Raw genomic sequence first — 26418 nt, forward strand, 5'->3', positions numbered from 1 at the left:
GATCCCGCTGAGAGGAGGAGGCGGCCGGAGGGGGGCGGAGGAGGCAGGGACGGGCGGGCGGGCGGGCGGAGGGAGGGAGGGGGACGAGCCGGAGCCGCCTGTGATCCTGTGACAGGAGCGGCTGCTGCTGCTGCTGGCGCCGCCGGTGCCTCCCTCCGCCCGGCTCGCCGGGTCGCTGTCCGAGCCCCGGCGCCCCCCCTGCCGCGGCTGCCCCCCTCCCCTCCCGCCCCCCCTCCCTTTCCCCGCTCCATCCCGGCCGTCGCCCCCGCAGCCCGTCCCGGGCCACGCCGCGCCAGCGCCGGCCGGGCTCGCCGCGCCGCCCCGGCTGTCCCTCCGCCCGCTCCGGGACAGGGCGCGGGGCCGGGCGCCGCCGCCGCCGCTGCTGCCGCCGCCGCCGCCGCCGGCCGGGCGATGCCGAAGCCGCCGCTGCTGCTGCGGGGGAGCCGCCCCGGGGACAGCGAGCTGGGGCGGCAGTTCCGGGACTGGTGCCTGCGCACCTACGGGGACTCGGCCAAAACCAAGACGGTGACCCGGAGCAAGTACCAGCGCATCGCCGAGGTGCTGCAGGGGGGATCCGGCTCCGGCGGCGGCTCCGGCGGGGGGGAGAAAGGCAAGTTCCAGTTCTGGGTCCGGTCCAAGGGCTTCCGCCTGGGAAACGGCACCAGGGAGGCGACGAAGATGGGTCAAGTGGTGGTATATGTGCCGGTGAAAACGGGAACGGTTAGTGCGCTCCGTGCCCCGGGGGCTCTGTGTCTGTCTGTCTGCCTGCCTGTCCGTGTCTGTCTGTCCTCCTCGGGGGTGCGGGCGGGGGGTGGTGGGGGTGGTGTGTGTATTTGCCCGGGGCGGGGGCGGGCACCCCCGGGGCCCCCGTCCCCGCCACCGCCGCGCCGGCCCTGTCCCGTCAGCACCGGGCGGCCCAGCCCCGCCGCGCCGCCGGCCGCCGGGAGCGCGCATGCCCCATGCGGGGCGCGACGCGGGGCCCGGCCGCTCCCGCAGCCCCCGCCGCTCCCGGGGCACCCGCCGCGCCCCTGCCGCCCCGACCCGCCCGGGATGCGGATAGGGAGAGGCGCCCGCCCGGAGCCTCGCACCTACCGCCGCCCGCCCCCCCATCCCCCCGCCCCGGTCCCCATCCCCGTCCCCGTCCCATCCGGTGCGGCCGCCGTCCCCGGGCGCTGCGGGGGGGGGGGGGGGGGGGGGGGGGGCGGCGGTACTCCGCGCCCGCTGCCGTGCACCTGCCCCCTGGGGGGGGGGGGGGGGCCGCGCCGCGCCGCCGCCCGGTGCGGGCCCCGCCGCCCCCCCGCCCTGTCCGATCACGTTCGCCCGGCATTTCCCATCCGCCCCACGGCCGGGGACAGGTCTGCAGTCAAGGGCAGAGCGGCGGGGAGGGGGCGCCGGCACCCCCCGCCCCCGCCGCCGCCGCGCCCTGCCCGCCCGGCCGCCGCGCCGAGCGGAGCGGAGCGGAGCGAGCCCGGCCCGCTGCGGCGAGCCCGGCCCCGGCGTCCCGCGGCGCTGCCCGCCCCGGCGCGGCCACTGCAGCCGGTGCCCCGGGGGGTGCGGGCAGCGGCAGAGCCCGGATTAGGGCAGCTCCCCCCCCGGCTCCGCGCCCGCCCGCGGGCCGCCGTCCCGGGAAACTCCCCCGCCGGAGCCTCATTGTTCGGCGCCCCGGCGGGCCGGCGGCGCGGGGCGCACCGGCCGCCTCCCTCCCCGCCTGCCTGCTGCCCGCCCGCTGCCCCCCCGCCCCGCCGCCGCCCGGGGCTGCCCCGCCGCCCCATTGTTCCCGTCCCGAGCGCGCCCCGCTCCCCGGCGCGCAGCGAAACGCGCAACTTTCGCGTCCCTGCGCGCAGGGGTGCGCCCGGCGCTCCCCCGGCCCCGCTGCCCGCCGAGGGGAGGATCGGCCCGCCGCCCCGCCGGGGACCGCTCCGGGCCAGCGGGCACAGAAGGGCTCCGGGAGGGATTTTTTTTTTTAATAAATTTTTTTTTCTCCACCCCCCCCCCCCCCGTCCCTCCCCTCCTCTCCCCGCTGCTGCTGCTGCTGCCGCTGCTCTAAAGGGTGCAGTGTTTTCTGTGCACACACAGACTCTAGCATTGATGTGGCTGGAGGATGCTTCCATTGAGGGCAGCCCATCTGTGGCAAATGCTTCTAAACGCACTATTTACCTCCCATCTGGTCTGCCTTATTATTGGGGGGAGGGGGAAGGGTCATTATTTCTCCCTTTCCCTTCGTGGTGCTCAGAGGCGCCTTTCTTTCTCCCCTTGCAGCCCCCCTCCCCCATGCCATGCCCCAAAAAAATTCTTTGCAATTTTTTTTTTTTTTTTGGGAGACCTCCTTGCAGCCCTCCGCTCCCTCTCCCCCCCGCCCCCGCCCCAAAGGGCCCCTGCCGAGAGCGGATTAGGAGCGGTACCCCTTTCCGCAGATACAGCACTTCCCCCGGGTCCTCTCCATCTAGCCGGCGACTCTATCCCAGATCTTCCAAATGCTGCAGAGTCATGGTACCCCAGAGAGGCCGAGCCAGACTCCCTCGACCCTGCCGCTAGCTAGACGCCCCCTCCCCTTTGTCCGTGAGGGAGTCCCTAGGGTCAGCAGCTCAACGAGGCCGGCGCAAGCCCGCGTATTCCCAAAGGGCTTCTGCACAGATGAAGTTTCAGCAAGGAGCGTGTGTCTAGGCCCCCGCATCTTCCCTAGCAGAGAGTCCCTGCAGGCACAGATAGGAGATACACCCAGGCTCCCGTAAAGCAACAAACAAAAAGCAGGCATGCCCTCGGGGGACAGCTGAATGTTCCAAGGGGCAATACCGCTTATATCCCAGGGCTGTCGGTGCCAGCCAGGCGGTGGGGCTGGGAGCACTTTGCGGAGCCACTGGCTGTAGGGAAGCCCAGCCATTGCCCTCCCCCCCCGCCAAAAAAATCCTCTGGCCCTGGGTCTGTAGAAGTTGTTACCTCCTGGCCCCTCTGTCCCGGCCCTCCCCGGCCCCACCGGGCCCCTCTCCACCCTGGAATCCCGTGGACCCTTTCAGACAGATGCAGTGGCTGCATTTTGGTTTTGCCTGAAGTGCTCTCCCATTTAGAGATAACTTGACAGGGATTTTCTTCAGCCTCTCATAATTCAGTGCTCTCCTCTTCCTCGGCGGTTTGGGCTGGGTTTGTGGGTGTATTTCATTTTCTCCATGCATTCAGTCAAGTAAGTCATGAAGCTGATAGAACCCTTTTTGTCGACAGTAAAGCATGTATTCTGGCTTAACGCCTGTTCAGCTGCTTTTCCCAAATACTTCTGGAGCGGCATTGCTTTCCCCTGGCTGTGCTCCTCGGCAACCTGCCTGCTCGTCCTCCTCGGAGCACGCTTGCTGGAGAAGCACCGTGCTCGGGACTGTCCCACGGCTGGAGCCAGGCAAAGCACGGGGCTGTGGGGGGGCAGGGGGGCGGGGGCGCGGCGCTGCTCTGTCTGCAGGTCGCTACAGGAAATCCGAGGTACCGGGAGCGAAAGCTAGCAGGGAGGTGGTAAAGAGCGTGTAGAGGGCAGCAGTGGGGATAAGATCTTTCCTTCCCCTGACAGGGCTGGGGCCACTCCTACTCTGGGGAAAAAAAATAAACCACCACCCCCCCCCCAAAATAATAACTCCCCCAGCAGCAACCCGGTCGGGCTGTTCTTTTTGCCTTACGCATCCTGAGCTGGTTTGTGTATTTTCTGCGCATCTGTGGCGAAACATAATTAACGTGTGGTTATTATTTTCTCTCCTGAGTAACTTTCCCTTGCCCTCCTCCAGGCCTCTCATCAGAACAGGCCTAATCAGATTTGGGTGGCTTGAGAGCTGGGACTGTGCACTGAGAAGGGGGCATCTGCCTTAGGTGGTGGTCAGAGCAGATGGTGGTCTTCTCAAAGAATGCACTGGGAATAGGAACAGCAGTGCGGACGGATGTCTGGCACAGAGACTGTTCAGATTGCTTTTTCCCAGATGAATGTCCCAAAGATGCTGGACATTTAACACATACAATTAAAAAAAACCTACACAGATAAACACATGAGGTTTAGCAGTGTAGGACATTGTTGTCTGACAGCCCTATTCACGTACGGGCTGGATGTCGCATCCTTTAGGTCAGGGAGTTGGAAAAAAATGCGTTTAGGCTGTACTGAGGAGGAGGAGGAGGGTATCTTTGTGTGCTACTGCAGCACAGACAATGGATACAGCCCAAAGTGCCCAGATCTGCCCTTCTTTCACATGGCTGATGCGTGCGGAGGTGTAAAACACCTCATTATCTGCAGGCTGGACTGAACCCCAGTACTGGATGCACCACGCTCTCCCTTCTCCCCAGATTTGCTAAGAACTGTGGGAGAATTTGTTCGTGACAAGGTGCTAAGATGCAGTTCATTATAATCTCGTGTCCCTCTTGTCCTAAGCGTTTAGCATCATTTAGACAGTCTTTCTCATACAAATGTGGAGTGAGATGGAGACAGGGCGAAGGGAGAGGAACAGTGCTTTGGTGGCACCCGGCGATGCAGATGGATTTGGCTGTAGCGGCAGGGTGTGCGAGGCGGGGGTCAGCCTCAGACTTTGGTTCAGGCGTTAGCTGCGGGAGCGGTTACGCACACTCTCTAAATCAATGCCGTACTTCGCCGTGCGTGGTGGGAGCTTGTCACAGCTCTGGAGCGGTGGCCAGCCTGGCAGGACAGATTCATCCTGGCAGTCCGTGATGCAGGCTGGAGGACTGCGGGATGAGGCAGGGGAAGCCTGGCATCAGACCGGCCCTTCAGGGACTGCGCGGAGGCTTGGGGACTGGGTAGGCTCCACAGCGCTGCCCACATTTGATTTTGCTTTCTTGCTCTCTCCCTGTCCCCTGCAGAGCCGACCGAGGGTCTGGGGTTCTTGTAGGCATTACTGAAAGGCTGGGGACGTTGGCACGGGTGGGCTGCTGTCGTTGCACGAGTACAGTTCACCTGTGTGTGAAACTGTATCACTGTTGTGCCTGGTGAAGCACACCCGAGGAAAGGTACTATAGCGGGAGGAGCACTATAAAGAGGATTGACAAGACCAAAAAGCAAAATGGATGGAGGCCTTTCACCAACAGCAGGAAAAGCATCACATGGGACACCGGATAAATCTTGCAGTACAGCCTATCCCTAAATACATTTTAGCTCCGGAAACAGTGAGTGTTGTGATGTGGAAGCCACGGTGCCAGGCCTTGGGACAGCACAGCACAGTGGCAGAACGCTTGAGCTGAGAAGCTGGACATGTCGGAAAGATGCTGCTCCAACAGCTAATAGAGGCTACATTTTTCCTGGTACAAGTACCCTTCAATGCCCATATTCAGTGCCCCAAAAAGCTGCGCATCTATAACCTCTAAGAACATTAGTCAACAGAAGGTTTTCAGTATGTGAATAACCACTTAGACTTTGTGTGGACTTCAAGTGATAAAAAAAAATAAATCAAGACCATTCAGAAGAGCCTTAGACAAGGCAAATGGGCCTGAGGGTATTATCTGAGAAATTGTCTATTACTTCTATAGCACGCGCCATACTTAGAGCATACGGAGCCTTCACCTGCTGTGGAATAGCCTACCCATGCGCAGGCGGGGCAGCGCTGCCTTTTCCAAGGAGCTGAACCCATGGCAGGTTTACATTTAAACGTGTGCCTAGGAGACCGGCACGGCGCTGGCCTGGCTGTGTGGTCCCATCCAGCCTGGTCTAGAAGAATCTCCTGCATCAGCATCCCTTCCAGATTCAGCTCTGAGTTTGCACATCTGTCAGTTTTGCCTTCTGAAGCTGCTCATGGTGAGAGTCACAGCAGTGACACCCAGTCCTTTGGGCCTGAGAGCTGGCCTAAGCTCACCAGGCAGCAGCAAAAGCTTCCAATACCTTTGCAAGGTGAATTTAAAGAGCTCTGATGATCTGCAGTTACACAGACTGGCAGAATGAAGTTCCTCGCCAAGCTGGGAGCAGGAGATCTGGCAGCAGAACCAGTTTCCAGCTTCTGCCCACTCCCACCCCTCTGGGACAGCCTGCTGAAGCCTCTTCTAGGGATAAGGGGGGAAACCAGCATCTAATTCAGTCCTTGCTTGTTCTCTGCCAAGACTGCAAGCCTGGTTATAAGGCAGCCCCACCATGGTCATTATTATTGCGATATGGCACACATGGTACAACTCCAGCAGGAGATGCCACCATCCCCGGGCAGCTTCAGCATCGGGGACTGGCTTTGGTCACCGGTGCTCATGAGACCTGGAGTCACATCAGCACAGGTCCCGCATCGCACCGCTCTTCCTGGTCCCAGTCCCCTGAATCAGTCTGGCTGAACAGCTTCTGAAAGAATGATCTCTCTACCATCAGCACTGTATATGCTATGTGATTCCAGAAACATTGACAGCATTGCTGATCCGAGAGGAACAGCATTTTTTTGGATAACTTTCATCTGAAAGTTATCTCCCTCACCCCGCAACTGCTTTCAGTTTTGCGGTTCTGGGCGGGTATTGCTCTAGAGAAGGTAAAAAAGCAAACAAAGCACAGCTCTGCGAGGCCTGGTTAAATGAAGCTGAAATGGGAAGAACTGCGGGTCCAATCAGGTGCCATGGTTCCAGCTCCTCAGGTCATGTCCCATGTTGGCAAAGGAAGAGGGGTCTAAGCGCCAGGGCCCTGGGTTAGCGAGGAGCAAGGGGGACTGTCAGAGCAGCATGTGGGCTGTTTGCACCTCCTTGCTGTGACTCAGAGGGGCTTGCTCTGACCACGAGCAGGCAGGGGAATTCGGTCGCTGACTAAAGACAGCAGCAGAGCCCCGGAGAAGTGGCCACGCTCCTTTCAGTGAGAAATTTCTCAAGAATCTCTTTGTCCAAACTGTTCTCAGCAATAATCTGCTAAAATTATTTCTTCAGTTTTGTTTTTGCTGTTGACATTAGGCCTGATATGAATATATGAATAGTCTGTGTACTTACATTGTGGACAAACAAATGGCAGGGAAACCACAGAGGCATAGAGGAGCATCAATATGTGGATGCTCTGGCTTCACAAAGCCTTGTCTGCATTGCTGTGACAGAGGGATGCATATTCATACCTCTTTCTTTAGTGCAAATTAGTAATTACCTTCCCCTGATCTCATATTAGCTGTGCCCACCTCTAAAGAATTGCATCAAGATGGGCCAAAGCCACTACTGAGTTTCTGTGTCTGGTTTAATTAGCTGATTGTAGCAAGGGCAGGTACCTGTTGGCCAAAATTGTCCTCTTTGTTGGAATGCTGCTGATTTCCACTTTTATGGCTGGTGCCAAAGAGTAGCAATTTATTTGAGGAGTAATAGCTGCAGACTGTACGTGCATGTACATGGGAGCAGACGGTAAGAGCAGAGGGTTGGTGTAACGGTTCCTTTGCTGCGTGTCTGAGGGTGAGGCAGTGGTCACAGAAAGTTGATCAGAGGCTGGTTGTGTCTTCCCAGCGTGGTACAGGGTCTTTGGCGGGATGGCAGTCGGGAAACCAAGGCACTGTGTGAACAGTTTCTCTCTGTCCTTGCTCTTCTTTGGCTCGGCACACCACAAGGATACGTTTCCTTTCCAGCACACAGGCAGAGACGATGCTAGCAGCTCAGAGGGACCTGTTCCTGGCTGAGAGGGAGGGGGTGTGTGCTGGGGAAGATGGGGTAACAGTCTCTGTGGCTCAGAGTTTGGGTTTTCCACTTGCCAGGTACAGTGATGGGTCTCTGTTACGGGAGTCTCTAGACTAAAAATGGATTCAGATGCATCAGTCCCTCCTGCCCACTGCCTCCCTCCCCCCCAAAAAAAGAAAAAGACAGGAAAAAAAAAGGAGAATAACAATTGGGAGTCTTCTCTTGGCTTGCATTTGAAGGAGGGATCTCAAAACAAACCTTGTGTCATCCACTCATCCACGCTGTTGAGACATCCATAACCTTCTATGTTTTGGTGCTAAGTACCACCTGCGCTGGTGCCCAGGTACCAACTGGGTGTTCCACGTTGCAGTCTCACAGCACCGGGGCAAGCAGCCAGCCCAGGGAAGCTGGTCCCTTGGAGACGCTTTCGAGATGCTTTTGGGTTTGTCATTTCCCATCATCAGTTTGGGTGCCAGTCATGCGGCTCCCTGAGCCGGGACCAGGCATCTCTGCCAGGCTGGAAGGAGGCCTGCCTGCTCCTGCTCACCTGCGTCGGGCGTTTTGATCCAGCAGAAAGCCCTTGAGCTGGTGACAAAGGTCTGGATGTGGGCTGGAAAGTACAGTCCTGTCTCTTAGCAACTGGTTCCTACCTCTGAGCTCTCGGAGCCGTGTGTGGGACAGAGAGCATCAGTCACGCTCCTGCTGCTGCAGCAGCAACGCCGAGGAGGGGATGGGGGATCAGGCCGGCTCCAGCCACCGCCAAGACGCTTAAAGAAGCTCAGGCATTTCTAACACAAGCAGTCATCTGTGAGTCCTAATCAAAGCTTCGGTTTAATTGCTTTCCTCGTGCCCTTCTCTGCACAGCGAACGGAGTGCGGATTGGCTGTGGCGGGGCTGCCTGCCAGCTCCCGCGGGGGCTGCTCCGCACGGCCCCAGCGCTTTTGGTCACAGGGATGGGGACCGGGGAGGGAGGAGGGAGAGGGAGGACACAGCCCATGTATTTCTAGAAAAATTAGATGTCATAGGGTCCTTCCCTGAACTTCTCTACACTGCACTTGGGAATCCCCCGTCCCTCTTACGGACATTTGCATTGCTATTTTCTCTCTCAGTGCTCAGTTCTGCTGTTTCACCCTCGTGTTTCCTCCTCCTAACCAAAAACAACTCCTCTCTGGTGAGCCTTTCTCAGAGGCTCCCTTGCCAAGCACTGCTTCATAAACATTTTCACGAATCCTCTGCTTTGTCCTCCTAATTAACCATCCAATTGGCCCCCAATGGAGCCTTCACCTCTCCTGTGAAGATCCTGCTTGCACAGATTATAACCTGTCAGCTGCCAATTTATTCCTCAGGCAGAGGGCAGGTTATATTAATTGTCTGGCTTCCCGGCCCGGTTTGGTTTGCCCTCCCTCTCTTCTGCTCCTAGTAGCACCCCTGTTTGGAGACACAGACTCACAGAAAGCCAGGGGGACCCAGATGCGAGGCCACTCCATGTGACCCGTGTGTCCAACCTGCAGTGACGTGGCAGTTAGACCAGATGTGATGGGATGTTGCTGGCCTGTGTCAGACATGGGAGAGGGGTCTCTGTGGATGGATTACCGTGACAGAGCGTTACAGAACGTGCTTGACTTCCGCTCCCCCCTCACATGTAGTCTCAGTCAAGAGCTCAAAAAAATCCACTTTGTCATCCCAGGTTAATGGTGAGTCCTTCCTGGGCCTTATTTACAAGTCATAGCTTGGCTTTTGGAAGAGTTGGGGTCAGCCTAGTGTGGTTATGATGGAAATGAGCTAGAATGCAGAGAGGGTTTGCCTGAACACAGGGAGAGACCGGACAGATTTCCATCAGCATCTCCCCCCTGTGCTTCCCCACCCCAACTCCCTGCACAGGACCCCGCCTTGCAGAGCCACCTGTGCAGCCCAGAATAAATGCAAGCGCCTGCTCTCACCGAGGGTAGCTGCTGCTGTCTGTCTTGCTGGGTTCCTGTGTTGGAAAGGGGGTGATGGAGCCCAACATGATCGTTGTGGTTTGGCACTGTCTGCATTTAAGGCGCAGTATTCTTGAATCCTGAGTGCATGGCAGGGAGCAGCAGCAAGCGATGTGGTGGTGCTGGGGCGTAAAGCGGGAAATCGGTATTTCCAGGCTCCGGCATCCGGGATGGGCTGTGCTGGAGCCACTGTGGTGTGGCATGGCTGAGTCCTGCAGTGCCCTTACCTGGCGAGGAGGCTGGGTTTTGGGAGGGGAGGGTGTGCAGGCGTGTAGTCGTCATCCCCGCCCCCCCCCCCCCCCCCCCCCCCCCCAAAGGGCTGCTGAGCTGTCAGCATTTTCCTAGAGGCACATCTTGCTGTTCCTGTGGGAGTCTCCGACTGTGGCCCACATACTCTGAACTGCCAGGGAACAGGGAGCTGACACCAGGATGCCATGCATCCAGGGCTCAGCCTCTCAGCCCAGCCTGACCTTGGTTTACTGTAGCATCATTTTTAACTTATTTTACATAATTTTGCTTGCCACTGATGAGCTGAACTGCCACTGCTGCTCTGTACCTCCTCCTACTTAGTTTCATTTTGACACCACCGTGTCCTCGCTGTAGGTATGATGATGTCGCCCGGCTGCCCTAACACTGCTGGGTCTGTTCCCAGGAAGACAGGGGTCACCTTGCTGTGACAGGTAACCTCTTCACTTGTTACAGTGGCTTGTCCCCCTCCAACTTGAAAGATTTTGCTTTGGCGGTGATTTTTGTTAGATTAGTGGCCCAGAGATTGCTCACAGTGATAAGTTACTTCAAGAAGAGCCAGCTCTGAATACGTTCTGAGTTTATGTTACAGCTATATATTTTCAATATTGTTTAGACTTCTAGTTTTAGATTCATTTCAGGATGCTGTAGAATATGAACACTCTTCTAATTATAAATGCAGTTTACCATTTCACCCCCTTTTTTCCACCCTGGTAGCATGCCCCCCCAATCACCTAAACCACAATCCAAACGACTTTAAGATACTGCTGCCCATCTTTGCAGATTTATTAAGTAAAAACCCACTCAAACTCACATTTTAACTCTGCCCATTTCAAAATAAGATGAAACACTGCAACGTTATAATAATGCCCAAATAATAATGTCCGTGACCCCTTCCCTCATAGAGAGCCATGGCACAACGCTTCTCCCATGCAGGTCATGGCATGCCGCAGAGCCCAGCAGTGTGGTGGTCCCCAGCTGACGGGTGGGAAGAGCACGGCTCCAGGGGAGCAGGTTCCCCAGCAGGTCATTTGGGTGCTCTGCTCACGAGGTCACACCAGCTTTTCTTGCCACAGCCAAGAGAAACGGTGCTCCAACGGCAGCTTGTGCTGCTCCACAGCACCCAGTATTCTGTTACCTTTGAAACAGCCTGCTCGCCTGCCTGGTAACCCTGCCTGTGCTCCCCGCTCGCTCCTGGCCAGCTGCGGGGTCATGGTTTTTGGGGAGTGCTGCACTTACCTCTGTGTGCCAGATCCAGCTGCTCCGCCAGCTGCCCCTGCCGGCACGCAGGGCAGTGCTCACCGGGAGGCAGCTCTGCTCTCCTGCGCGGTGCAAAATGTCCTCTGCATCCCGGGCAGAGCAGGCATCTGAGCAAGCTGCTGAGAAGGCATCTGAGCAAGCCTCTGCCTGCCAGGCTTCTCCTCCTTCCTCCAGGCAGGCCTGGGATGGAGGGCAGCCCCATTCCCCAGGGCAGCAGCCACCCACCAGACCCCGTGCCCACCCACCTCCCCTTGGCACAGGCCGGCAAGGCGCCCCGCAGCAAAGCCCGCAGCCCACCTGGGCCCTCGCCGCAGCTGGAGGCAGGGCTGCCATTTCCAGGCTCGCCCCTCCCAGGCCGCCGTGTTTTCATTCCCAAGCCTGGGAGCCGGGAGAGGAATAAGCCGAGGTCAGAGCAAAGGCCTGGACCCACCTCGGCAGCTGAGGCTGCTGAAAAGAGCAGCTCGCTTGTAAGAGGCGCCTGTCCCCCACCGAAAGACACACACCTCAGCTTTGTTTGCTGTCTAAAAATAATGCGCCCGGCTCCCCCTCACAAGGAGGTATTTACTTTGGGGTAAAAAAAAAAAAGAAAAAAAAAAAAAGTATTGTGTACAGTTCTGCATAGAGAAACAATGTGAATGCACCCGGCGCAGGCTGGTGGCTGGGGCCTCGGGCACACCAGTCTGCCGGCTCCTGGCCTGAGTCAACGTGTAGCTTTGGGAAAGTGACTTATTCTTTGTGCCTTGGTTTTCCCTGGAGAAATGAACTCTCCTGGGCTGGAGTGATGCTTAGCTGATCCACAGAGCCGGGCCTGTTTTTACTGCAGTAAGTAGGGCTGTAGCTGTAAGTGCAGGATGGAGTTTCATGTTTGCTTGGTGGTTCATGCAAAATGACATATAAATGCTTAGCACAGAGAAACATCATCAACATTTTAGCAACCACTTTCCCCCCATTTTTCAACCAGAAACGATCAGAAAAATTTCCCAGCAAAATATTTCCAGGAGAAAAAAAGCACAAAATCTGTGAGAGCATTTCCTCGGTTCTTCTCATGGGTTCTTTATATTAGGAGCAATACAGCTAATATGTTCTCAGCCTAGCATTTCCCCAGTGCCTATTTCCAAGGCACGCACGGTGCCCGTGGCATGAGGGACAAGAGGAAGAGGGAAGTTCGAGGAATCTAGCTCTTCTTTCTCCTCACAGCATTAGCAGAGGGAGCCTGCTGTGGTTTAACATATCCCCCGCAAAAGCTGCTTTCATCCTACACCTAAATACCATGAGGAGTGAACTTCCTAAAGCCCTGGAGAAGTCTAAATATAGAAGCCAATCAAGGGCTGACTTCCCAGAGATGAGAAGTACCAAGAACAGTTTCTTGATCAAAAGTTGTAAGAGTCCATATTGAAATAAAAAGTCTTTCAGTACTGAAGCCTGTGCAGGAGTAACTGCAGAGGTGGGCTGTACTGCTGGGGGTGCCTGTGGCACCGGGCACAGGAGGTGGCAGGGGTGGTGGTGGGCTGCCTGGGGAGACAGACTCAAGGTATCATCTCTGGAGCGCCCGACGGGGATGACTCTGATGGCATGGCAGGATTTCATCCCTCACTCTATGTCGCAGTTTCTGTCCTCTGCAGGTGCCAACTGCTTTTTCCTGTGCATGTCCACTCCCCCTTACAGCTGGTAATTTTTTTCAGAAAAACAAAAACGCAACTTGTAGGAAATTAGAAAGGCGCCTTGAAGAGAAAAGAGCAGTGGAGTGCTCAGATAAAACATAAACCCAAGTGTGCTTATTTGTAAATAGGTATGTGATGGCACCTTTGTGCATGCAGCAGAGGGAACCACCCAGGAAGGGTGAGGGATGGCTGATTGCCACGGGGAGAGCGCTGCTGGCCCTGGGCTGAGGAACCCACAGTTGCGCCATGGGGCGGCTTACGCCAGCGTGGGATCGGGGAACCCTGATCCTGGCCTGGCCAGGGGACAGCGGCTGTGCCCCGCTGCCAGACGCAGGCAGAGCGAACCGTGCTGCCTCTCCTGCATGCAAGGGAGGTGACCTTGGGGGGCAGCTCGATAACAGCTGGCCCCAAACCTCCCGTTCAGGTGTCCCAGGGATGACAGTGACAACAGCTCTTCCAGACAGCAGCAGGAAATTAAGAGTTTAACCGAAAGACTCTGTCTGGGGTGGGGTGGGGCGGGGGGGGGGGGCGGGGGGGAGATGCTGTGGTTGAGAGATACGGAGACAAATGCTTTCATGTGGGAAGTGCGAGAAGAGGCGAGGGCAGAGGGTCTGCTCCCCAGGCAGAGAACAGAGTGCAGCCATTATCAGGCAGGGCTTTGCCGGCAGGAAGCGTCTTTTGACTCACAGGAAGCTGAATTTGGCTGGTATCAGCCCGTCATGCGAAGGCCGGGGCAGCGCTTTATCTGCCATTGAACGCAGCAGATGGGGAAGCAGTCGGCGTTCCCTCCCATCCCACTCCTGCTCCAGCAACCCCTGCCTGATGGCCCTCCAGGGTACCCCCTCTCAAAAGGGACGCTTCCCTGCGGAGCCCTGCAGCGGGGCAGCTTGCTGGGCCCTGAAGCTGCGGCCTGGCTGGAGCAGGCAGAGGTTGCCTCTGCCAGCCGGTGCAAGGGCAGAGCCAGGACCCTCCAAGCTGCTGAACCCAGCAGCGCCCACCCTGCTCGGTCTGAATTGGAGCTGGGAGCATGCAGGCTTCAGGGAGCTGGCTCCCTGGCTTGCAGCTCGGATGAAATCATCCCAGATTCTCCCAAATCAGAGTCCGAGGTGGGGAAGGTTTGCAGGGACAGGGTGCTTGCTGCGCCGAGCCCGCTGCTCGTCCCTTGGCCTCCCAGTGGAGCTGGCCCGGGCAGGGAGTCTGGTTTCGTGCGGGGCTGTGGCCGCTCGCAGGGGCCCGGCGTGGAGGTCAGCGCGGGGCAGCGCCCAGGGGATCGGATGGCAGCTGCAGGCCTCGGACCTGCTGCCCCGCCGAAAACCCAGGCTGCTGTCAGCGCTGCAGCGTCGCTGGGAATGGCTCCGGCTCTGGCGGTTTCACACAGGCCAGGCAGCTGAGGAACGGCTGCAGAGGCCTGTGGAGCCCCAGCAGGCGCTGGGAGTGGAGAGGGCCACCCAGGGAAGCCTGTGGACGCCGCCGCTGGGCTCCAAGGCAGGGCAGGTCCATGGGGGAGCCACGGCAGGGCTGCCGGGGGGGGGGGGCTTGGCCGGTGGCTGGGGCCTGGGGGCGGCCGGAGCCTGCCCCGGCCCCGGGGCTGACCCGCACAGGGTCCGGGAGGTGCGGGAGGCGGCCTGGCCTGGGGGGCCTGCCCGCGGCCGGTCCGTGCCGGGCGTGGGGGCACCCTGGGCGGGCGTGAGGAGGAGCCGGCGGCGGGCCCGGCCCGGCCCGGCCCGGGGGAGCGGATTACTGCCGGCAGCGCGCCGGTTGCCATGGCTACCCCGCTACCTGCCGGCGGGCCTCAGCCCGGGCCGGGCGGGGGTGCCTCCCCGCCTCCCTCCCCGCTGCCGCGGCAGATGTCACCGCCGCGCAGCCGGCCGGCTCCCGGCCCCGCCGCCGCACCGGGCGCTGCGGGCCGCCCTCCCCTCCCGCCCCCCTCCAGCCCCCCTCCAGCCCGCTCCCGCCCGGCCGGAGGGCGGCCGCGCTGAGGGGAAGGGCGGAGGGCCCGGGCCGGGCAGCGGCGGAGCTGCCGCGGCGGGCGGGGGGACCACGCGGCGGGCCGGGCGGTGCGGGCAGGCCCCGGGGGCCGGGGCCGGGCTGCCCGCGGCGGCAGGCGGTTGCCGAGAACAAAGCTGCTGGGGCAGGGGCTCGGCGGGCGGGCGCTGCCAGCGCCATGGCCGGTCCCCACGCGTGAGGGAGCGCGGCCCGGCCCCGCGCCGCAGCCCAGCCCGACATGGCTGTCGCCCGCCCGTGCTCTTGGCTGGCCGCGGCGGTGCGCCGCAGCCCCCGATGCAGGGCGTGAGGCGAGCCCGGCCCGAGGCAGCCACGCTCCCAGCCGCGGATGGCGCCCGCCGGGCCGAGCGCAGGAGGCGGCTGTGCCGGGGAGCCGGGGCCGGGGCCGGGGCGGCCGGGGAGCGGCGGCATGGGGCCGGGGGCACTGGGCAGCTGCCGGGGGCCGTGGCACAGCGGCCGTGCGGGGGCTGGCGCGGAGGGCAGGAGGACAGGGGGTGCAGCGGCTTGCGGGGTGTGAGGAGGGGGCATGCGGAGAGACGTGGGGCTGGAGGAGATGGGGAAGACAAAGAACACTGGGCGAGAAAAGGACCTGATGGATAAGCTGAAGGACAGGGAGCGCTGGGGAGGAGACAGGAGCAGGGGGGCAAGACCCGCAGGATGGGGAACGCAGGGATGGAAAAGCAGGAGAGACCCAGAAGGGAGAGAGACAAATTAATGCTGGGCAAATGTAGGGAAAGAGGGGATGCCTGGAAGGTGGCAAAGGGACTTCCTCTCCTCAGGACATGAAATGCCGCCTGCTTCCAAGTGCCTGTGTCAAGGCTGAGCTTTGCTCCTGAAATCTTTATTTTGGGAGCAAGCGACTTCCAATGAAGCCCCAACACCAGGAGGGGGTAAAAGCATCCCTTATTCCTACCCTTCTTCCCAACTGAATTTTTATTGCTTTTTAAATCTAAGGGGTTTTAAAGCATTCTGAGATATTACGGGCTCTGACTCGTGCCTTAAATACTTGTGAGCAATACTGGGTGTGGAAGGAGGAGCCAGAGGGGCGTGGGCCCCTGTGAAAGGTAGTCTATAGCACGTATGTCCTCTTTAAGTCCTAGGTCAATGTTTTGTTATATTGCCAGATATAAACCTCTGTAATCCTAGAAGCACTTACTTGATACAGCTTCTTACATCCAGTGGCTTTGATACCGCTTGCATCTCACCTGCTTCCCAGAGCTAAATAATCATCATGGGGAGAGAAGTCACAAGGCTGAAGAGGGGATGGAGAGATGTGAGGAGTCAGGGGAGGGTCGCTGCAGGGAATGGGATGTCAGGGAGGCAGCTCCAGCATTCGGCATCCAGCTGGGGTGGAGAGGAAGGCAGTGCTAGATGCAGAGAGGCTGTAGCCATGCCCAGACCCTGAGGTTACCTTAACTGCATTCATGCTGAAACCCAGGTGGAAATAGGGAACCACTGGCCATGCAGGGAGGAGGGTATTGGTCGGTTGGGATGGCCCCGGAATTGGTGATTTGTGTATGGGGTCAGTTACGACCTTTATTTTGAGGGCTCTGCTTGTTGCATCTGACTGTGCTTTTCTCCTGATGCATTTTCCTTTGTCCTTTTTCTGTAATTATCCTCATTTCAACCCTGCTCTGAGGATTATTGGTCAGTAGGAAGCCTCCTAATGCCCGTTTCTCCTTGGCAGGGGAATACCCATGCCCTCGATTAAAGTGAAACTCCCCGAATGGTGACAGAAGAAATTAGATCTATATTCCTCAAAGACACTCCCTCGGGCGAAGTTTCCCGACCCCCACCACAGCAGCCCTGCCACCCTGCCCCTTGTGTTCGTTCTCAATATTCTCTTTGTTACAGCCACCTTCATATAAGGCTCAGGGCTCCCCAGGGAAAGCAGAGGTGGTTTGTGTTGGAAAATCCTTGTGCCCATGTCCCGGGTGAGCACACCAACCCGTCCCACTGCAGTCCGTGCCCTGTACCGTTCTGAAATCAGGGTGAGGAGCCAACTTTAATAGGCAGCACTTTACATTAAGAGACTGCTTCCCCAAGATGTTGGGTAGTCTTTAGCAGAAGGCGGTCCCTCTAAATGATTGATTTTTGGGAGTCCCTTGACTGGTGGCTTAAAACCAGCATTTATTCAATCTATAGACCGTATAAGATACACAGAGCCCAACTGCCAATAACAACAGAAAATAAAGGGTAGGAGACTGGGTGTTCCCTTTGCATGCAGACCTCTGCCAGCCTCTGCCTGCACTCACAGATGCATGAATGCACGTGAAAAAGATAGTTTGTAGGTCGTTTAGATGTGCAGGTTGCTGCTCTCCAGCCTGGTGTGTACCAGCTGGATGCATCCTTGCATATCTTTTTGGAAAGCAGGCCTCACAGGGACATAGTCTGCATGTATATAAGTATGCATACATATATATAATAGATGTATTTTTGTATACATACAGCTCTCTGTGCAACAATGGCATTTTTTCAAGGAGGAAGCTAAGTGACCTCCTAAAGCCTGGCCCTTTTTCAGTAGCCCCTGCCATTGCAGTAGCCACCTACTACCTCCCATTAGCACTCCCCGCTCTGGTGCTTTGTGCCGGAGCGCCGTTAGCAGCTGCCGGGTACCAAAGCCTGCCTCCCCTTCCCACAGCACACCCTGCCAGTGTGAGCTGACACCGTTGGTGCCAGTCAGCTCGGAGGAGCACTGCTCCCCACACTTCCCACTCCCATCAGTCTGTCACCACTGCCGTGTGGCAGAATTACTGCCTCCTGCTCTCCAGCACATCCTAACACACAAAGAGCTGTGCTGCTGCTGCCAGCGCTCAGCTGCTCTGCGTATGCGAGAGAGGGAGGGTGCCTTGGAAAGGTCAGTGCAGGAAAGGAGGGCGATTCTGTCTCCTTCCTTTAGGGGCTGTATCCTGGCATCACAGTGAAACCTTGTCCTCCTGGCTGATCCGTGTCCGCGGGGACTGAAGCCAGCGAGGCTGGCCCATGTCGCAGGGCTTCCCAGGATGGTTTAGTACCATGCACAGGTCCAAAGAGCTTTCCCTGCCTGTTCCCTGCCTTGCAGAATCATCCCAAATTATGAAAATTGAATTTCTTGATCGGTGGTGACTCCACTCTGGACTCTTCCCTTGTTTTTGTTCTTGGCCCAATTTCACTGGCAGCTTTAGCAGCACAACAGCAGCAGCCGCCACTGCCCTGGCTACAGCAGGATCCTCCCTGGAGCACTGTTTAATTTATCCCCCGCATCCCCCGTGCCCAACGCAGCCCCAGGCTGGAGCACTGTGACTCTGCCCCCTCCAACCGCATTAGCCCCGGGCCGATCTTGTCACCCTTGTCACCCATTGCTGACACTAACTCAACTTGCCTGCACTGTTGTAGGGGGCAGATGGACTGTCGGAGCCCGAGGGCATCTCTCTGAAACGTGTGGCTGTGGTGGAAGATTTCTTTGACATCATATACTCGATGCATGTGGAGAGCTCATCGGAGCCGGGCAAAGCACCCAAACATGCCGGGCAGAAGAAAACCTACCGAGCGGTGAGACTCCCCCTCTGCATGCCCGGAGCAGCGAGGGGATGGGAGCGAAGGGGCAGAGGGGCTGTGGGAACGAGCATCCCACGGGGATGGGGACGAGAGGGGAGGCAGAAGCAGAGCTGCTGGTGGGAGGCAGAGGCGAAGGGGAGTCCTGTTTGCCTGTGCGGGGAGGCGTGAGAAAGGAGTCGTTTAAAGGCAGAGCAGCTGTGCTTGGGAGATGGGAAAGCGGGCTGCAGTGGCAGCACAGCGGTACGGCTGCTTGGAAAGACCAAGTGAATCATACAAAGACAACTGTACGTATCTGAGGGGGAAAAAAAAAGAACAAGGGAAATGCTTAGTATTACTGATGTGCGAGGGGATGTTTGCCCAGTCCCCTGCACACTCTGCTCTGTGCCATCTGCCTCCCTGTCTCCCTTGGCCAGAGAGAAATGACTCGTGTGGGCCTTGTAGGGCAGGAGCAGCCAGAAAGGGGGATGGGGCACGGCTGAAGCCCACCCCTCTTCCCCAGCTGGGTAGATGCTCTCACCAGCCCATCCTGGGTTCCCTCCCTTACAAAATGGAGGCAGGCACTGAGCTAAGTCTCGTCAGGTGCTCCATGGATGCTGAGAACCAGCTCTATCCATCCTGAAACCACTCTAGTTAGGTCAGGAATAATTTAGCTTGAAGTGTGCTTCTCCAGGGAGCTTGCTGTTTCTCCTGACTCTGCACAGCCCTTCAATGCAAACATTTGGGCTCTGCTTTTACAAGAAGAGCTGAATTTACTGTCCAAAACCAGTCTGCTCCCTTGAATCCCACAGCCCTAAGGACCAGGTCGCTTAGAGACAGAAGTGGCTGGCTGGCAGCTCGTGTCTCTGGTGTATACATCATCTTGGAGAGGTCTGTGCGGGCTGCCCTGGTCTCTGCGATGATGCCTGAGATTATGCAGGGCTTGGTGCGCTGCCCGAGCCGGCTCAGGGGTGGAGCCTGCCCTGCCTGTCCTGCCTGTGTGTGTCCCTGGGTCCATCCCCGGCTGTTCACGCTGGCAGCCCAGCACCCTGCAGCCCCCCGCACGTGGTGGGGACCTCCAGGGAGCCAGGCTCTGAACACAGAGCTCATGGCATTGCTCCGCAACTCCTGCCCCTGTGGCAGAGACCGGGGCCGGGGGCCAGGGCACAGGCTGACCCTCCCCAGCTGGGGGCAGGTGACCTCTTTATGGTGCGAGGGGGGGCAGCCCCACCAGCATGACCACAATTGAAAAACTCCGCTCATTTCCCCCGCAGACCACTCCGACCCTCCCCTAATTCCTTCAATTCAGCTCTCTGGAGGGCTAATCTGTGCCCTGCACAGCCTCAGGGGAGCAGGCTGGATCCGTCTGTTTTCCCAGGCCTGCTCACAGCAGTCAGAGCTTCACGCTCCACCCCTCCGTCTCCCTCTTGAGCTGAGATCATCACATTAGCGGCCTGTATCCCCTCCTGACCTGGCAGGAGGCTGCTGGCAGGGCTGGCTGGCCTCCCTCCTGCCCTGTCTCCCCAGAGCGCCTTTGCAGCCGGGTCTGGGAGGTGAAATGCTGCATAGCACGCCCCACGCCGTGCCTCGGGTGCACAAAGGGAGGCTGCTGGGCAGTCAGCTCGGGAGGCTTCAGTGTCCCCTGCCGTTTCCCTCCCTCTCCCTTTCCCCACCGTTTCTGATTAGAGGCACTGGAGAGTTTGCCCTTGTCCGTGACCTCTGGAGGGAGGCAATCAGAAAGGGAATTTGGATGGGAGATAACTCATCAAGGAAGCTGTCTGCTCTGCAGAGCATCAAATCAGCTGAGAAATAACAACTGTATCACTAAAATTAGCTGAACATTTGCGGCAGAGATTATGGGCTTGCTGGAGCAAAAAGAGGCAGGGAAACTGGGCTCAGCCCCGCGGGCAGTTTGCAGGGACAGTTCTCTGCCTGCGCCACAATACCACATTTGCCACCAGCAATTTTCAGGCCCCTGATTTCAGTGTTTCTGCTGGAGTCCCTAGCGCTTCTGCATTGATAAATACTGCACAGGGGCAAAGGCTGAGCTGGGGCATCCGCTCAGTCACAACCGAGCTCGATGGGGCTGCAGCTAAATAGACAGAATGCCATGAGGACCAGGCACTGCATCCTCCATTTGAACGGCTGGGACAAGGTCCCTGGCTGAACTTTCCACCCATCTGGCACTAGCGTGCGTGTAAAACCTCGGGCTCTGCTGCCGCTCAGTGGAGATGAATGTCTCTCTCCCACCGCAGCGCTGGGTCACGGGGCTGCTTTAGCCGCGATCAGGCAAACCCTCTGCCCTCTGCCCCATTGCACTTCTTAGAATCGTAGAATCTTCTGTAACATTATTTTATTCCAAGCTTCAGCATCACCCTTTCCTGTAGGGTAGAAAAACGCTTGGAATTTAGGTATTTTTAATCTTTGTTAACAAAATAGGGCAGGAGGATGATGCCCACCGGCCAGAGGAGAGGGATCAGGACGTCCTGGGCTGCTCTCCTGGCTCGTCACCAGCCATCACTCGCGAGGTGTCTGGTTGCAGCCCTGCTTCCCTTCCGAGCCCCACTTCTGCCGGGCTCACAGCCCTGAGGACTGGCACAAACAATTGAATTTCTGTCTGCTTTATGACCCCACTTGTAAGTGCTGTGACCCCTCCTGGGGTCACGGCCCCTGGTTTGGGAACCTCCGTGCTAGGACAAGTCACTTAGACCAAACAGGATGGGTGATTAACCGTAGGAACCAACCCCAAAGTAAGAGGTGGGCTCTCCACCTCTTACTGCCTTCCAATTAAGACCAGATGTCTTCCTGGAGGATGTTTTAGGGAAACCTCAGGCTACTGGGCTGCAAGAGAACCTGGATGATGTTCCCCGACTTGTGCTATGCAGAAGGTCACACTCCATGATTTGATGGTCTCTTACGGCCTTAAAGAAATCTACATTAAAATTGCTTAATTCCTTCTAATAACCTAGTCCTGATTACTAGAAATGCTGTAAAATTGCTGCTGGCAGGTATTAATTGGAATAAGACTTTGGATAGCCAGGCACCTTCTGTGGGTGCTTAGGTCTGGATATAGTGTTTAACTTCAAGCATCCAAGTTTTAAATATTTATCCTTAGCTTTTCCTCTTCTGTAAAATATAAATATCACACAAAGGTTCAGGAGACTTAATTCATTACTGTTTATAAAAATGTTTTCAATTCCCTAGATAAAATATGTCACAGAAGTGCAAAGTATTATTAACAGTAATTGATTGTCATTGTGGGAAAAAGTGACCTGCCCTTACGAAAGATTAATGGATTCTTCAGGTTACTGGTGTGATGGTAATTAACAATGCAAACAGCTGATGAGACCTTACCTTCTCATTTGATTCTTCCACATTCGTAGCTTCCCTCTTCCCAGACTCTGGGTGGGAATGGAGAAGAGTTTCTGGGGAGGTATGGCTACGCAGGGCGAGGGTCTGTTCATTTGCATCCCAGTGCTGCTCTGACACACCAGTTGTGCTCCCAAAATGTTTCTCCATCAACAGCTGCTCCAGGGGGAGGGGTTCAGGGATCCCAGGACCAACCCGAAGGGAACGATGTGTTGCTGTGAGTCATTGATGCTCTCGTCTAGGCTGAGAGGGTGAGGTGGGAGGCTGCCCGTGGTCTCCCCTGCCCTCCACCTGGCTCTCCATTAGGCATTCCCCCTCACCCAGGACATACAGCTGTCTCGTTGTTTTCCCAGATTGCAGAGACCTATGCTTTTCTCCCGAGAGAAGCTGTGACCAGGTTCCTGATGAGTTGCACCGAGTGCCAGAAGAGGATGCATTTCAACTCCAACGGACTGGAGCCCAAAGGTAAAGACATGAGTTCTGCCAGCAGAGCTGACACAGCATTTCATACCAGCGTGGTAGCACTGGTAGCTGTCAGGATACTGCCCCATCGATGAGATGCTTCTTAACCTAACGATTTTCCTAATGTGTGTTATTTTTCATGCACTTTTATAGCCAAGCTGAAAGAATTGCTTAAATCTGGTTTCTCTGCCACTGTTTTCAGCTTAAAGAGTAGAAGCAGTCTAGCTTTCTTTCCAAGCTTCCCCAGTGCAACCATACAAAGCATGGGTCAAAAATACTACAGATATGTCTGCAACCAACCCATAATTGTGTGTGGGTGGAAGCTTCAGTTTCTGAAAAAAAGTGACCTAAAGTTTTTCCTTTAAACTATTAATTTTGTAATGAAAGACACTGGATATATCTGAATAACTCAAGTTTCTGATAAAGGAGTAATTTGCAATAATTAATGGATATGCTTATCGTGATCCTATGTTTGATAGCAGAAAGTGTTTTGGTAATCAAAGTTATATTATGCCTATGTATACAACCAATTAGCGTGGCCATTGTGGTGATTGGCTCATTACGGTTCTTTTGTAAACGGAATCAACCAGCAGCTCCTAGGCCTAAAAGATATGAGCAGTGCATAGGGTGGGACCACGTTTCCTTCCAGAGTGAATGGTTAAGGCTGATGTTTGTGTGTTGTTTTCTGAATTACAAACTTGTTTTCATGATCAAATGCAAAGCATCAAACTGACTCTGAGAGGCTTCACCCAACAGAATTGCTTCTTTAAAAAAATTGCTACTTTAAAAAAAGTAAGCTGCAGAGAGTTAGACTATTTCAGAACTATTAAAGCAAACAGGCTCATTTGGCAGCTCTTATCAAGCAGAGGAGCAGAATTAAATGAACAAAGGACCCAACAATAGAAAATTTCTAGTATTAAATATCGATTTCCAACTGTTTACTGCTAGGAGCAGAGCTAAGGACCACCCAGAGGTTCCGTTTAAGTGGATTATGTGTGCCAGCTATCCAAAGCTAGTGACTGAAATGCTTTGTACCTGTTATATTTTTTTAGAAACTCTCCCAAATAATCCTATGTGACATTTATTAGCCTAAGCTCTATTACTGCAGCACTTCCCACTCTGCCGGCTAAGGGCCCGATCCCACTTTCCAATTAGGTCAAGGGAAGTTTTGGCCTTTGGCCTCACTGGAGGCAAACCTGACCTTTACACTGATTGTGCTGCATCCATCATGGGTGACATTCCAAGTACTGCAGCTGCAGCAGTTAGCTCAGTGGATGGGAAGGACAATGGGATGAGTCAGGCCAACAAGGTTGTTGCCTGTTGGCTTGACCCAAACCAGGACACTTTACTACATACTTGGCTCTAGCCGAGCAGTCAGCCCCGGAGCTCAGGATCCCTTCTCAGAAGGCAACTGATGAAAATGCTCATTGTTCCTTCAGGGGCTCTCTCCTGCCCACCCACCATCCCCACTTCTCCCGTGCCTCTCCCAGTGGCACAGCACCAATCTGGGCTCAGAAGGAGCTCAGAGAACACCAGGTACTGAGTATCCTTCCCAAAGCAGTCCCAGCTGTGGAAACCATCATCAGGGCTGAGATCTGGCTGTCCTGAGCAAATTCATAAATGAATATAAATTATCAGTTATTTACATAAAGCTTTCCCCCTTAGCAGTTCTTTTAAAAATAAACAGGAGAACAGGATCCCACACATAAAAGGTCCTGCTTCTCACCCACCAGGAATGGAAGAAGTGCCTTTCTGCTCTGAGTAGTGCCTAAATAGTGGCTAAGTACCTGTGAAAATGCTCAGAGTAGATTAGATAAGGTAACCCTTACTGGGGAAGAGTGCCTGATTTCACTGCTGCATATTCAGATATTTATTGGGACCAAATTGCCTTGGGGTCATAGAAGAATTACCTAGGTGTGTGCATGTACATACACACGTACAAGCATATGTAGATACAGTTTAATGCAGTAAGATGAAAAAATTTGAGTCATTCCCATCCTTTCCTGCTTCTCTTGTCCATTAAATGAGTCTCAACACATTTCATTTGCGATCACAAAAATCCCTAATTAAATATATTTGACATCAAACCCTGCAGGGCACCCACATAGTTCTTAAAATCAAATTGTCTTGCTCATGGGAAACTTTTAACATCACTGGACTTCACTGTGATCTCTTTACACTGTCAAGCGTGGAATTAGGATTGAAACCATTTTACTTTAAACCATTCTGCCTATTCCGTCTGTGTGTCCAACTACTGGGGCATGTGATATAGATAATTTTTTTGCAAAATGAGCTAAAGGATTCCAGGAGCCCCCTCTGGTGACGTAGGCTATGAGAATTGTTCCCATGGAGTGCCCCAGGCTTTTTAAAACAAAGAGTTTTTTTCTTTTAAAACAAAAAAGGTTTCAGTTTCTTGGGCTCAAGCTCTTATCTGTTGCAGTTGCACAAGTTCACAGTAAATTTGTGGCTGCTAATGGGATTATTCCAGATTTACATCAGGATGGTTTTAGGCAGAATCTAAGCACCAAAGATCATCTACCTCCCTCCCCATCTGAGGATGCTGAGCTGCTTCTGTTGAGCCTCTTTCATTTCTGCATCACTGAACTATTAAGTGGGGGATGCCAGGAAAGCAACATATCATCCTCAGGTCTGAAAGACTCACCTCATCCACTCCTGTGCTTCAAGGAAGGAGCAGCTCTGTCTTTGTTACTCTTAGCAAATGCTCTCCTAAACTCTTCTTAATATCGATGACCTTAGCCAGCCTGGATAGGTGGCAGGTTTTTTTCTGGGAGCTGTTTTCCCTTTTGCTGCAGAACCAGACTGCAAGAAGCACCCCTTGCTCTGTGATTTTTAACATCTTTTCACCACAAAGGAACATCCTTGCACATTAGAATAATGGGTTATTTTGGGTGCTTAGTATATAGAGACATAGAAATGCTCTTAATTAATCTGTAGGTTGAAGCATGACAGAGATCACTAACACCGTGACAAAAGAAGGGAGAAATTAGTTTACAAGGCTCCTAAAAACATTTGCACCTTCATATTTGAGTGAGCCAATGGCCTGGGTAGCTCTTGGCCACCCTTTCCTGCATCCACAGGCAGGAGGGCTTCAGCTGCCCAGGGATGAGTAAGATGGACCTGGGAAAAAAGCATTGTATTTCCATGGACTCAGTTAGCATCTTGATACAGAAGTTTTGCAAAAAACTGTGAGCTTTAAGTCATTTACAGACCCTTTTTGGGTCAGGTCATTTCTTAATCAGGCATGATCTGCTATTTCCGGAGGTGTGAAGTATCTGCTGAGTTTCACTGGGATTTTTTGATATTCAGCATTTCTGAAAAGCAGGCCCATTACGTTTGGGTTGATGGGTTTTCTAAGGTGCTGTAAAACATTTTGTGAAGGCTCTTTTTCAAGGGGCTGTCAGAGGTGCCTGTGAAACCAGTGACCCCAGAAAATGCAAGCCAGCCAGGGAGATTCAGAGGCAGGAATGAAAACCTCCCACTATTGGTTCACCTTCAGCTCCTGGAAATCTTTCTTCCCCATCCGTTGTTGCTTAAGCTTCCTTTCCAGTGGGCACCACACATCCCTTCAGAATGGGCTGGGAGACTGGATTAATTCACCACACTTGCATCTGCCTGTACTGAAGGCAAAGAAATCTTCCTTTTAGCCAGCAGCCATGCCAGTGGGAAACGCCAGCTTCCCTGTTGAACGAGCCCATTGCACGAGCTTGTAAATTCAGTGTTAGAATAGACAGTTCTAGCAGTCTTCTTGTCCGAGAGCTCACAAGCTCCACAGTAGTGATGGCAGAGCTGACAAATCTTTGAGAATTCAGAAAAAGCATGAGCATTTGCTTTATGGGGTCTTTTCTAGACTGGCTAGACAAAATGGTCTGCAGGAGCGGTCTGAATCTAGAGTGATCTCTAGAGCTCGTTATGACGCAGCCAGAGGAACCAACAGGAACAATTTAAGTTAAAGACCTTTAAAATTAAGTTTCTGTTTTAATGAGGGTGTTAAAAATAATCTTCATCACCAGATAGAGATACTTAATAAGTTGCCTTAATGTTAACTCCTACCTGAGGGAATCCCAGCAAAATTGGCAAGACTTTGCAATACTAAAGCAAGCTGTAAATATGTTCTTGTTCATCAACCTCTGCATAAATCCCATTTGCATGGAAGTGCTTCTGAGGCATCAGCAAGACTCGGTTTCATCCTCTGTGCCATTCTAGTTTGGTAGACTGAAAAATTACATGTTATGTGTAGTCTTTTCTGCAGGTGACAGCAATGCTTTTTTTTTTTTTTTTTTTTTTCCCCAAAACAACATCTGTTCTGTAATTATGTTCTTGGTGGG

The 26418-nt window shown here is 55.1% G+C and overlaps 1 protein-coding gene across 1 annotated transcript in view; it reads left to right on the forward strand.

Annotated features, from left to right (window-relative positions):
- The first annotated feature begins 390 nt into the window (after positions 1-390).
- The window catches only part of NOL4L (nucleolar protein 4 like), a 63798-nt gene continuing 37770 nt past the window's right edge, over positions 391-26418 (forward strand). The window contains exons 1-3 of the mRNA XM_037402650.1: positions 391-720; positions 18104-18259; positions 21964-22075. Coding sequence (XP_037258547.1) covers positions 412-720; positions 18104-18259; positions 21964-22075 — 577 coding nt within the window. The 5' untranslated portion in view covers positions 391-411. The remainder of the gene's footprint in view (positions 721-18103; positions 18260-21963; positions 22076-26418) is intronic.

The sequence above is a fragment of the Falco rusticolus genome, chromosome 10 (genome assembly GCF_015220075.1).
Source record: "Falco rusticolus isolate bFalRus1 chromosome 10, bFalRus1.pri, whole genome shotgun sequence".
Lineage (NCBI taxonomy): Eukaryota > Metazoa > Chordata > Aves > Falconiformes > Falconidae > Falco > Falco rusticolus.